This window comes from Schistocerca nitens, chromosome 8, assembly GCF_023898315.1.
Source record: "Schistocerca nitens isolate TAMUIC-IGC-003100 chromosome 8, iqSchNite1.1, whole genome shotgun sequence".
NCBI classification, from domain to species: domain Eukaryota; kingdom Metazoa; phylum Arthropoda; class Insecta; order Orthoptera; family Acrididae; genus Schistocerca; species Schistocerca nitens.
In genome coordinates, this window is record NC_064621.1 from 420,509,882 (window position 1) to 420,524,280 (window position 14,399).

The 14,399-nt window shown below is 44.2% G+C and overlaps 1 protein-coding gene across 1 annotated transcript in view; it reads right to left on the reverse strand.

The window, feature by feature from the left end:
- The window catches only part of LOC126199266 (acetylcholinesterase-like), an 89,908-nt gene that overhangs the window by 32,620 nt on the left and 42,889 nt on the right, over positions 1–14,399 (reverse strand). The window contains exon 5 of the mRNA XM_049936072.1: positions 6,529–6,734. Within this exon, the coding sequence (XP_049792029.1) occupies positions 6,529–6,734 (206 nt within the window). The remainder of the gene's footprint in view (positions 1–6,528; positions 6,735–14,399) is intronic.

Sequence of the window (14,399 nt, forward strand, 5' to 3'; positions counted from 1 at the left end):
TAACTTTTTTATTCTTTCACAGTACACGTCTTGATTAATGGTCGTACCACGTTCCATGAATTCAACCAACAACACCCCTTTGGCATCCCAAAACACCGTTGCCATCAGTTTTCTGGCAGAAAAATCTTGCGAGGCTTTTCTTGGTTTGGTAGGCGAATTTGAATGTGCCCACATCTTTGATTGTTCTTTTGTCTCAGGGTTCACGTACTTAATCCAGGTTTTCTCACCGGTCACGATTCTGTTTAGCAGTGGTTCTCCTTCGTCCTCATAACGTGACAGAAAGTCTAATGCAGAGGCCATTCTTTGAGTTTTGTGGTGGTCGGTAAGAATTTTGGGCACCCATCGTGCACAGAACTTACGGTAACCCAATCTTGCTGTCACTATCTCGTACAAGAGAGTCTTAGAAATCTGTGGAAAACCAGTAGACAACTCCGACATTGAGAAACGTCGATTTTCACGAACTTTTGCATCAACTGTCTGAACGAGTTCGTCAGTCACCAATGATGGTCTACCACTCCTCTCTTCATCATGAACGTTTTCTCGTCCACTTTTAAATAAACGTACCCATTCACGGACAACTCCTTCACTCATAACTCTTGGTCCGTACACGGCACAAAGCTCACGATGAATAGCTGCTGCAGAATATCCTTTGGCTGTAAAAAACCTTATGAGAGCACGCACTTCACATTTGGCGGGGTTTTCTATTGCAGCACACATTTCAAACTGCCACAAAAACTAAACTAGCGCAGGTACGACGTTCACTCGACCACGGCTTGATGCCGACTGACATGTTGAGTGCGTGAACGCACAGATGGCGTCGCTACTCCCCCCACAACCCGCACTGTGACCAATCGGAGGTTACTTTCTGAACCGCCCTCGTATATTTTTATAATTTAGAAAAGATTACTAATGATTACTATTATTCTGATTATTTGTACGATTTTGAATAATCATTTAAAAAAAGCTACGGTGTCAGTTACCGAAGTATGAATTACTCATAAATGTCATTTCTTGTGTAGATAGTTTTATGATAAAATGAATCTCTGACCTCTTCCTTCTTTTCGGTGTGTTTTAAGTAGTTGTTATTGAGAAGAGTATGGTGTTGATTGCCAATGTCTGTTAAAGCAAATATTTTAATTGAAAACATCAGTCGTCCAATAAATTGTGTGTGTGATGATATATCCTTCAAAACAAAGTAATAAATAATGAAAATATTAATGAGAAAAAAACCTCGCAGCTGATCATTTTATAATGATGTATAGCAAAATTAGCGATCCTAGATCTTTGCTTTTCAGACAGGAGTCAACTTTCTAGATTTACTGTGACAATGTAAAACATGGAGAAAACTACAAAGAAGAGACTAAGATAAGTAACAGACAATATAACGAGTTTTAAGCCTTATAATTTCACTCAAAAGTTATTAAAAATTGTTTTGTATGTTGTCAAGAACTATTTAGGCAGATCACACCAATGTTCACCACTGAGGTTAGGCGATCAGTTTCAAAGATTGATTTTATCCTAATGCAAAATAGTGTTAGACGCTCAAAAGCCATTGCTGAATCGTAATGACCCTAACATTCTTAACCATTTGTGTAACTGCAGATTGTAAACTACATTAAGCCAAAAAAAATTAAAGACATTATTGCCAGTGGGCATTGACCTATATCAATTGGAGAAGTTAAAATTTTTTCTGGATTGGTATCGGAACCAGGGTCCTGTGTAAAAGGCTGATGTGCTAGCTACAGAGCTATCCGGACACAATGATCACCATAACCACGCAGACTACCCTAGCACTTCCCATCACCTCATGTTGGACACAAATTCTCAATTTATGCCACACACTACTGATGTAATGCCTCTGCTCATTAGCATCAATCCTCATGGCGTCTTGCTGATTTGTGTAAGAGTTCAAGCTTGACATGTATCTTCACTGAGGGGATCATTGCCCACCACCATGAATCAAGACGCATTAGCTGCTACTGGGTATTGATTTATATCAATAGGGGAAGTTCAAAATTTTTGCCGTACCATGGTTCGAACCTGGGCTCCTGCTTACTAGGCAGATGTGCTGGCCACTGTACATAATTAGGGTGATGACGGCAAATGATTCCTTCAGTGCAGTTGTACACCAAGCTAGACATCTCATGGGAATCGGATAGTGCTGCAAGTATTGAGGCTAATGACCAGGAGCACTATATCAATAGTGTGCGGTATAAGTTGAGATTTTTGGGTCTGGTAGGAGGTGTGCTAAAGCTATCCGTGTAGTCGTGGTGACCACTGTGTCTGGATGGCGTAGTGGCCAGTGGATCTGTCTAGTAAGCGGGGACCGATGTTCGAATACCACTCCACTACAAATTGTCAACTTGCCTCATTGATATAAATCAGTGCCCACTGCAGCTAATGCCTTCAAGTTATTTGTGTCTTGATCCATAGTGGATGCAGGATCAAACTGGTGCCTTTTCTTTCAGACGTGTCCTGAAGAACAGACATCACATATGTAAAATATTAGTTAAACTCTGACTCATATGTTGTTGTTCTCAATCGGCGTAACTCATACGAAAACCGTGTATTGTACAAAACTGAGAACTGTCCATTTCGTTTTCATGCAAAATCTTTGCAAATGAAACAAAATATGTTCAAAGGATGCAAGTTAATGTATTCGGAAAAAAATATGTTTTCCTGGTCACTTACAAATAACTGACAGGCCAATCACTCTGTTTAAAAATCTGTTTAGTTATGACAGGAAAAGACGTGTTCTCTGGTTAGAATATAAAACATAACACGAAAAACATAGCAGCTCGTAACAGTCCCCCATCGTAAACATTTTAGTTTCTGTTTTATGCTCAGGCTTCCCGCCAGTGTGAACAGTTGGTCATCAACTGTTTGAAAAGCTTCTAAAACACAATAAGAATTTAAGACTATTTTCGTACTTAATATTTCAGCAGTTGGCCCTGTGTCATTATACAGGTCCAGTGTACCTATTCTAAGACAAATTTGCTCCTGTCATTTGTTTTTACAGATGATTCCTGACAGGATTAACACAGAGCATATATGCCCATTATCATTGAAATTTATTTCTCCCTATTATGTCAACTACTTTATAGGTGTCTGAACTTAATGTACATGTGTTAACAGTTTCGGAGCTCTTGTTAGTACCAAACTGTCTGAAATTCGTTCTTCCTTATTTCACAAGCATATACATCGACGGTTCGTAAAGGCACCAATTCTTGCTTCACCAGAAGTCTACGTTTCTCTTAACTTTCCAAAGACTTGCCTTCTTGTTCAGGAATGTAAATGCGGTTATTCAGAGTATCGTGATAGGGAGTATATGGATTCCACGTAAAAGCAATGAAAGTTCTGAGCTCATAACAAATGTATTGGACTTTGTGGAAGATGGAGCTGTTATTGCAAGCGTTGAAATGGTTTAGTAAAAATTCTGGACTGTCCAGAAATTCAAATAAATTTGTTATGAGCTCAGTACTTTAGTTGTTTCCACGTGCAATCCACTTACTCCCTAGCACGATACTTTGAATAACCGCGTTTACAGCCATCAGTGTCTCATGATATTATGATTTTTTTGAAGTTCAGTTGTTTGGAACTGTTCATTCTTCTCTAGCGTCTCCTGATGCAGCTCAGACCTTGCTAGGTTGTGAGAAGGTGAGCAAGTCCCGACTCCACTCTACAAGAATAGCTGACTGTTGGACTGTTGCACCAGCCGGCCTGAGTGTGGTTTTTAAGCGGGTTTGCACGCTGGGGCAGAGAAAATCTCCCTGTCGTGAAACACGATACGCAGTTATGTTAGGTTGACTGACGAAAGTGATGACAGAAAGGGTATCACGCCACAAAGTTTAATAACATAATTTTTTTAGGTCATGAAAGCAGAGGGTTAATGAGAGAAATGAGAACTCACTTCTCATCCAGTTTTCGCTGTCTCAGCCAACTGGCGGTATATACTTGTCGGCTTAACATTTTTTCTGCTGAATTACTTAAAAATTTCGTGTAGCTCAATGGCCAGGTAAAAATATTCGATATAACGGCAGTCCATCGACTTGAGTATTGCTAATCCATCATGATTATGCAACTTGGGAAAGGGGATCTGGAAATCGTTTCATAAACAAGTAGATAGCTGAAATTTCCTTGCAGACCAGGGCTCAAATCCCTGACCTCTTATTTTGTTTACAGAACTGTTACAACTGAGCAAGACATCCACGATTCTCGTCCCGTCCATACTGCCTCAATCCTAACAGTATTTATCTCCTGTGTTCCAAAAGTCAGGGAAGCATTCCTGCATACCCTGGGGGCGAGGGGGGGGGGGGGGTCAAGCGATCCTAAAAAGACGTTATCGTAAAGTTGAAACTTACTGACAGTGCTCTGTTTTCAAACTTACTGATATATCAAAAAAACAGTTCAAAAATAAGTTATAAAATGAGTCGAAGACCTTGGCTGCTCTTTAGGACTGAGCTGTATGGGCACAAGTGACGACTCGTCCTTTGCTATGAGAATGAGTTGGGGCGTGTCTGCGTAACTCATTTGGAAAGAGAATGTTCGGGATTTGAGTCTTAACCCGTCACATAGTTGTAATCTGCCAAATAGTTTCAAAATAACACTCCACTGCAGAAAAACGCCTTTGTTTTCATTATTACTACCGTAATTGGCGTATCATACCCGTCGCTCTCTCCCCCTTCCTTCGCTATATACAAAACGAACTTTCCTCCATTGAACTTTTTCGATGTACTTCGTCATCCTATCTGATGCGGATCCCACTCAGTGCAGCCGTACTCCAGAGCAGGTTGGACAAGCTCAGTTTTGGCATTTTCTTCAGTTGACCTGTTGCATCTTAAAAGGGTTCTTCCAATAAGTCGCAGTCCTTGGTTCGCTTTCTTCACAACATTATCTACGTGGTAATTCCAATTTGCTATTCGTAATTGTAATCCCTAAGTTCTTAGATGAATTTACAGCCTTTACATTTGTGTGATTTACCGTGTAGCTCAAATTTATCTGATTTCCTTCAATTTTCATACATATGACTTCATATTTTCCATTCTTTAGAGTAAATTACCACTTTTCGCATCATTCAGATATCATGTGTAAATCATTCTGCAATTGGTTTTGATCATCTGACGACTTTACAAGACCGTAAATGACAGTATTATCTGCAAATACTCTAATAGGGCTGGTGAGGTTTGTCTCTTAAATCCTTTACGTAGATCAGGAACAAGAAAGAGTCTATAACGGATCCTTGGGGAAACCCGGGTATTACTTCTCTTGTATTCTATGACTTTCCCTCACTTACTACGAGCTGTGGCCTTGCTAACAGGAAACCATAAATCCAGAGGCATAACTCAGGTGATTCCATGTAACCAAATATTTCGATTAGAAATCGCTTGTGAGGAGCTTTGTCAAAAGCATTCTGAAAATTTAAAAGTATGTAATCAATGTAGGATTCCGTATCGATAGCCCTCGTTACTTCTTGCTAGTAAGGAGCTGATTGCGTTTCAGAAGAAACGGTAGTTTCTGAATCCGTGTTAGCTGTTTGTCAATAAATCGTTATCTTCGAGGTAATTTACAATGTTCGAACACAGACTTTGTTCCAAAACCCCATTGGAAATCTAGGTTAGTGATATGAGTCTGCAGTTCAGTGGAATACTCCAATTTTCTTTCTTGAGTACTGGTGTGACTTGCGCAACTTTCCAGTCGTAAGTACGTATCTTTCGTTGAGCGGGCGTTTTATATGTTTGCTAACTGTGGATCTATTGTATCAGCATTCTCTTAAAAGAACATGACTGATATACAATCTCGATCGGAGGCCTTGCTTTTCTTGAATAATTTAAGCTGTTTCGCTCACCGACAATACATATTTTTTGGTTTCTCATGTTGGAAGTTGTTGTTGAGTCGAATTCTGGGATGTTTATTTCGTCTTATTTGGTAAAGGAATTTCTGAAAACTGTGTTTAGTAAGTATGCTTTAGTGACACTGTCATCAATAACAATACCATCTGCCTCCTCTTGGCGTAGTATTGGTTCTGCATTCGCTTTTCCACTTCACATCATATCGTCAACAACTATAGAACGCTTGAATAGCGACTGAAGGGATTTTCACTCACAAAAATTTCGATGACTAGTCTATTTTTCAGGTCACTGAGCGCTCCTGGCCCACCCAGCCTGCTGTTAGCGCTTCTCTACTGACAATGCAATACCCCCCCCCCCCCCGGTCCCACCCCCCTTTCTTTTAAAGTGGTGGTTCCACCTGTAGTTACATCTAGTGGTCAATTCCGCGTTAAGTATGGCTGTCCAGATACTTTGATCATATAGTGTGTATTACTACACTGGAGAGTATCGCACGAAGCAAGTGTCCTTGATATGAAAATATTCAGAAAAACTTCATCAGAAATTTTGTCGCTAGAGCTCAGATTCACCTGGCATCAATGATCAGGAGGACAGGCGATTCAGGTAATTCCCTGTGCAGAACGTCGAGTGATTGCTGCCACAAACTGTCTAGGACCAACAAAATTGCCACAGTTCGACTCACGAAGTCTGAGAGGGCCTGGCTGTTGTCCCTGGTGAGGTCTGCGTGGTCGGCGGCCCTCAGGAAGGCAGCGACGGCAGAGTCGTTGGCGCCCTGCGTCTGGAAGCCGAGCGCCGCCGCCAGGCGGTACGCCTTCTCTCTGGGGCTCTGCTCCACGCTCCAGTTGCCGTTTGCTACGCCGCTCTCCATGATCACTCCACGGAACAGACCTGTAAAAATAGTCTCATTTCGTCAAAATAATCACACATGATTAAGGAGACTGAACTTTCGTATCTCGTCTATTTACTGACAGGAGACACATTGAGGTGGCAAAAGTCATGGAATGTCTCCTAATATCGTGTCGGACCTCATTTTGAGTAGCGTAGTGCAGCAGCTCGGCACGGCACCTGCGCAGTAAGTCGTTGGAAGCCTCCTGCAGAAATAATGAACCATGCTGCCTGTAAGTCGTCCATAACTGCGGAACTGTTGCCATTGCACGATTTTGTGCACAAAATGACCTCTAGATTATGTCCCACAAATGTTCGACTGGATTTGCGTTTGGCCACCTGGGTGGCTAAATCTCTCGCTCGAAGTGCCCAGAATACTCTTCAAGCCAATCGTTGCCCGTTGACATGGCGCATTGTCATCCAAAAATGTTCCAAATTTTTTTTGTGAAGTTCATGAATGGCTTCAAATAGTCTGCAAGCAGCCGAAAATAATCATTTCGAGTCAATGATCGGTTCAGTTTGACCAGAGGGCCCAGTCCATCCATGTACACATAGCCCACAACATTATGGAGCCACCACCGGATTGCAAAGTCCATTGTTGACCAATTCGGTCTATGACTTCGTGCTGTCTGCACCACACGCGAACCCTACCACCAGCTCTTAAAAACTGAAATCAGGACTAATGTGACGAGGGCACGGTTTTCCAGTCGTCTACGGTCAAGCAGCTACAGTCACGAGACCTGGAGAGGCGCTGCAGGCGATGACGTGCTGTTGGCGAAGGCACTCGCATCGGTCGCCTGCTGTCAACTTTAAGTACAGTTTCTGTCCTAACTAGTAATAAATGTCATTTGATATACTTTTATTGTGTTGCCACATTTTTGTTCTAGTGCCACCTTGGGACGCAGGTGTATGCTGTGCAATCTGCCACCCGTTTTAATGAACTATAGCAGCAAACCGTTTATGGTACTTGGGATTATTGGACTGAATTAATAGTAAGTTACAACATCCGAACGATGTCAATGTGTGGGAAGAACGATTGGTGATGTCCGTGTGAGCTAAAATACACTCCTGGAAATGGAAAAAAGAACACATTGACACCGGTGTGTCAGACCCACCATACTTGCTCCGTACACTGCGAGAGGGCTGAACAAGCAATGATCACACGCACGGCACAGCGGACACACCAGGAACCACGGTGTTGGCCGTCGAATGGCGCTAGCTGCGCAGCATTTGTGCACCGCCGCCGTCAGTGTCAGCCAGTTTGCCGTGACATACGGAGCTCCATCGCAGTCTTTAACACTGGTAGCATGCCGCGACAGCGTGGACGTGAACCGTATGTGCAGTTGACGGACTTTGAGCGAGGGCGTATAGTGGGCATGCGGGAGGCCGCGTGGACGTACCGCCGAATTGCTCAACACGTGGGGCGTGAGGTCTCCACAGTACATCGATGTTGTCGCGAGTGGTCGGCGGAAGGTGCACGTGCCCGTCGACCTGGGACCGGACCGCAGCGACGCACGGATGCACGCCAAGACCGTAGGATCCTACGCAGTGCCGTAGGGGACCGCACCGCCACTTCCCAGCAAATTAGGGACACTGTTGCTCCTGGGGTATCGGCGAGGACCATTCACAACCGTCTCCATGAAGCTGGGCTACGGTCCCGCACACCGTTAGGCCGTCTTCCGCTCACGCCCCAACATCGTGCAGCCCGCCTCCAGTGGTGTCGCGACAGGCGTGAATGGAGGGACGAATGGAGACGTGTCGTCTTCAGCGATGAGAGTCGCTTCTGCCTTGGTGCCAATGATGGTCGTATGCGTGTTTGGCGCCGTGCAGGTGAGCGCCACAATCAGGACTGCATACGACCGAGGCACACAGGGCCAACACCCGGCATCATGGTGTGGGGAGCGATGTCCTACACTGGCCGTACACCACTGGTGATCGTCGAGGGGACACTGAATAGTGCACGGTACATCCAAACCGTCATCGAACCCATCGTTCTACCATTCCTAGACCGGCAAGGGAACTTGCTGTTCCAACAGGTCAATGCACGTCCGCATGTATCCCGTGCCACCCAACGTGCTCTAGAATGTGTAAGTCAACTACCCTGGCCAGCAAGATCTCCGGATCTGTCCCCCATTGAGCATGTTTGGGACTGGATGAAGCGTCGTCTCACGCGGTCTGCACGTCCAGCACGAACGCTGGTCCAACTGAGGCGCCAGGTGGAAATGTCATGGCAAGCCGTTGCACAGGACTACATCCAGCATCTGTACGATCGTCTCCATGGGAGAATAGCAGCCTGCATTGCTGCGAAAGGTGGATATACACTGTACTAGTGCCGACATTGTGCATGCTCTGTTGCCTGTGTCTATGTGCCTGTGGTTCTGTCAGTGTGATCATGTGATGTATCTGACCCCAGGAATGTGTCAATAAAGTTTCCCCTTCCTGGGACAATGAATTCACGGTGTTCTTATTTCAATTTCCAAGAGTGTATTTGTTACTTTACTTTTATGGCCTTTCTGCTAGATATACGTAGGAGGAAGCAATATATTGGCTGACTCTTCTAGAAAAGCGTGTTATGGATTTCTAACAGGTTACCACATCTTCTTGCACAAGAGATCTCTTGTAGTGTCTGCCACTGGAGTTACAAGAGGGTCTCTGCAATGCTGTGGTGTTGACTAAAGGAAGGTGCTGTTCTTCTTCAGATCTCCTCTTTGTCTTCCATCTATTCTTTCAGTTATTGGCCCGAGAATGTCGAGGAATATTCAAGCATCGGTCGAAAAATCGTTTTACAAGTTATTGCTTTCAACGTTATCTTTACAGGTTGCCTATATTTGCCTACTATCCATAACGGATGCGTAAATTTAAATCGACCCTACTTTCACTACTTTGAAATCTGCATTCTGACTTGACTTCTTGTGATTTTAATATTTCCAAATCATGATCACATAAACTATTTATACGCTGATGTTACGTATGAGTAACTGTTTCCCTGTGCTATGTCTCGGCTGTAACACAGCAATACAGTAATTATCTTTTCTCTGGAAAAATAAACAAAAAGTTATCACTAAGGCCTTTGTAGGAAATAAACTCGTTTGTATCTCCAATTCTGCAGTGTTAAGTCTGCTAGAGCTTGAAGCGGGAGCTACACTCCTGGAAATTGAAATAAGAACACCGTGAATTCATTGTCCCAGGAAGGGGAAACTTTATTGACACATTCCTGGGGTCAGATACATCACATGATCACACTGACAGAACCACAGGCACATAGACACAGGCAACAGAGCATGCACAATGTCGGCACTAGTACAGTGTATATCCACCTTTCGCAGCAATGCAGGCTGCTATTCTCCCATGGAGACGATCGTACAGATGCTGGATGTAGTCCTGTGGAACGGCTTGCCATGCCATTTCCACCTGGCGCCTCAGTTGGACCAGCGTTCGTGCTGGACGTGCAGACCGCGTGAGACGACGCTTCATCCAGTCCCAAACATGCTCAATGGGGGACAGATCCGGAGATCTTGCTGGCCAGGGTAGTTGACTTACACATTCTAGAGCACGTTGGGTGGCATGGGATACATGCGGACGTGCATTGTCCTGTTGGAACAGCAAGTTCCATTGCCGGTCTAGGAATGGTAGAACGATGGGATCGATGACGGTTTGGATGTACCGTGCACTATTCAGTGTCCCCTCGACGATCACCAGTGGTGTACGGCCAGTGTAGGAGATCGTTCCCCACACCATGATGCCGGGTGTTGGCCCTGTGTGCCTCGGTCGTATGTAGTCCTGATTGCCGGCCGGAGTGGCCGAGCGGTTCTAGGCGCTACAGTCTGGAACGGCGAGACCGCTACGGTCGCAGGTTCGAATCCTGCCTCTGGCATGGATGTGTGTGATGTCCTTAGGTTAGTTAGGTTTAATTAGGTCTAAGTTCTAGGCGACTGATGACCTCAGAAGTTAAGTCGCATAGTGCTCAGAGCCATTTAAACCATTTAGTCCTGATTGTGGCGCTCACCTGCACGGCGCCAAACACGCATACGACCATCATTGGCACCAAGGCAGAAGCGACTCTCATCGCTGAAGACGACACGTCTCCATTCGTCCCTCCATTCACGCCTGTCGCGACACCACTGGAGGCGGGCTGCACGATGTTGGGGCGTGAGTGGAAGACGGCCTAACGGTGTGCGAGACCATAGCCCAGCTTCATGGAGACGGTTGCGAATGGTCCTCGCCGATACCCCAGGAGCAACAGTGTCCCTAATTTGCTGGGAAGTGGCGGTGCGGTCCCCTACGGCACTGCGTAGGATCCTACGGTCTTGGCGTGCATCCGTGCGTCGCTGCGGTCCGGTCCCAGGTCGACGGGCACGTGCACCTTCCGCCGACCACTGGCGACAACATCGATGTACTGTGGAGACCTCACGCCCCACGTGTTGAGCAATTCGGCGGTACGTCCACCCGGCCTCCCGCATGCCCACTGTACGCCCTCGCTCAAAGTCCGTCAACTGCACATACTGTTCACGTCCACGCTGTCGCGGCATGCTACCAGTGTTAAAGACTGCGATGGAGCTCCGTATGCCACGGCAAACTGGCTGACACTGACGGCGGCGGTGCACAAATGCTGCGCAGCTAGCGCTATTCGACGGCCAACACCGTGGTTCCTGGTGTGTCCGCTGTGCCGTGCGTGTGATCATTGCTTGTACAGCCCTCTCGCAGTGTCCGGAGCAAGTATGGTGGGTCTGACACACCGGTGTCAATGTGTTCTTTTTTCCTTTTCCAGGAGTGTATTTAGATGACCTACATAAAATATTTATTCGGTTATTAGAATGTCTGTATTTTACTGACACTGCATAGTTAGAAGCCGTTGTCTTCCAGACATGAATGTATGTTTGAAGGACATTAGCATAGAACTATACAGACGATGAAAAATACAGACACTACAATAATTATGTTTCACGCTAAGGCAAAATATTGTCTCTCCATGTGCGGTAATGACCTAATGTGCGAGCAGTATGGGACGTGGGCACTTGGACGTATGAATGTTTGGATTGTTTCCAGAGCCTTGTGCGGATAGCGGAAGCGGTTAAGACCATCGCTCGCGACAAGCGGGAAATCAGGGTTCGAGTCCTGGCCCGGCACAAATTTTCATGTGTCTCTAGTAAATAGTACGGCTGAAATATTATCATATTCACAGCTTTGAGATAAATTTCATATAAGATATTTTTCCTTGTAGGTACAACTACTCCTGCACCACAACCAAATCTTAGTTCATTGTAATGTCCGACCTATATACAGCCTTAACGAGGCACCGAGAGAGATGAGCGTGTGGCAGAACACTTGACTCGCAATCGGGAGGACAGCGGTTCAAAACAATGTTCGTCTACCAGACCTAGGTGTTCCGTGCTTTACCTGAATTCGTAGATAGTTCCCTTAAAAAGGACACAGCCGGTTTCCTTCCTTATCTCTCCCCGGTCTCAGAATGTCCTACGTCTCTAATGACCTTTCATATCTGAGTGACGCATTTGGTGTAAATGACTGTTCTTCCATCTCCACAGAATCCATTCACTAGAAATCGGCTACAAATGCGGCTGGAAAACATGTCTGTTTTTTCTCTGCGGAAGTAAATTCTAAGAGTAACATAATGTCACATTCAAATTACAGTTTGACACTTTTCGTTAATATTTTGATGTAACAAGCTCATTGAGCACTGTGATCTGCATTCTCCATTTACTATAAGAATTATTCATTAAAATGGCAGACCTTTGGGCTCCGAATCCCCGAATTATTTGTAAGCGGACAGAGCCTCCACTTACCAACCTCATGTAGTTGTCCTGTCAAGCAGTGATTTCGAAACGGAATCATTTAAACTTTCATCTAGCAAAGACGTGATAGTGAGGCTCTCGTACCAGACTTCCGTTACTTACTCGGTATTGCACAGACTGGATTAAATATAACAATTTGACACCGATAGAAACTGAAGACATAACACTAACACTATCTATAAAGCGAAATACTACGTCCAGGCCTGACTCCATTGAATACTGTCGCCTAAAAAATTGTCCCATGTCTTTTACGAATCCTTGTCATTCTTTGCAGTATCATCTTTTACTGAGATTACTACTTAGAGCAGTGTAAATTGTCCTAAAGTCTAACGCTAATAACCTATCAGCCTCACGTCTGTTTTTAGCTAAATCTTGAAACCATCCTTAACTAACACCTCCACCTCCACATGGCAACACACCAAGTAAGACCCATGTGGTCTACTACGATAAACAACTTCAACTCAAAGACCTTATTTCCTATCAATTAAGTAAACGGAAATGTTCAATACTGTTTTTTTCGTTGATGTCGAGAAAACCTTCTGGCTGTGTATGAAATTCTGGTCTGGTCTTCAAACTACTGACCTATACACACGCCGCTCACCACATCCACTTAATAGCATCACTCTCCCACATGTCTCACAAGTAGTCACACCCACGTCTGCATCTTTCACACTGCTGCTGGCATGCATCACTGAACCCCAATCTTGCTCTCCGTTATGTTCTTAACACTACAAACATCTATTCCTTACCTATTTCTTCCAACAAGCGGACGGCATCAATTACTTTGCTACCCTTTAAATTCTCTAACTATTCGTTACCTAACCAAAGAAAAGCGAAGCCAACAACTTTTGCCACATCAGTCGGCGATTCCGTCGTTCTGATTCCAAACTTCCTATCTTCAGTCAAGTAATTCCTGTTACTAACGCTGTAAAGAGAACTACACCAATTAGAATGTAAAAATAAAATAAACTCCTGTTTTAAAATACGGAGATATGTCTTAGTACAGCTCATCATGGTGAAACAGATAATTGTGACTAGCCGAGTCACGATACTCATAAATGAGGCATTATCTGGCAAAAAGCTAAACATTAGCTTGAAACAATATACGTTTAACCCAAACAGTAAGAATAGAGTCATATTTCCCGAAATATGTTCTTCCATTATCTGTCCTCTAATTGCAAATATGAAGTTTCAATGAAGTGATCAAAACAAAGTTGAATGGAATAGATCATGGCGACGCTCTGAACAACGTGAGCACTGTGGCTTTAGACTACGGCATTAAGGATGTACGGAAAATGATATAAGTAGGTAACCATAGAGTTTCAATTAGGAAATCAAAAGATGAGTTACGTTATTATCTCTTGTTTGTAGCTACAACACGGCGTCATGTCAGACGCTGATCTCTGTGCAGATAGAACACTCAAAACAAAATGCAGTGGCCCATTTATAAAGCGGGGTATTGTAAAGTGATTCGGTTCGACAGCAGCAGAAACACTGAACCTGTGTCACACCAATCCACACGACTAAAGAAATCATGTAGACTGACCTGACACGACAAACTACTCTACAAGTAAGGTATAAAAATGTAGCACGTAGTTTAACTCTGCTAGTAATGAATTTCCCTTCAGCCGCCAACATATTGGGCTCTGATGCTTTTACGTTATATGGTTTTAAGATGTAAGGCCACATAAATATAGAATCACCAATCAGTCTACATATGGATTAATAAAACTTTGAGCTGATTGTCAGTAGTTATTAAAAATAGCGTAAGGTTGGGTCGATTAGGTTGGGTCGATGCCATTTAAGTCGTTCCTAGATTTCATGAGCTCATACCCTCTGCGGTTAAAAGAAGTTTGGG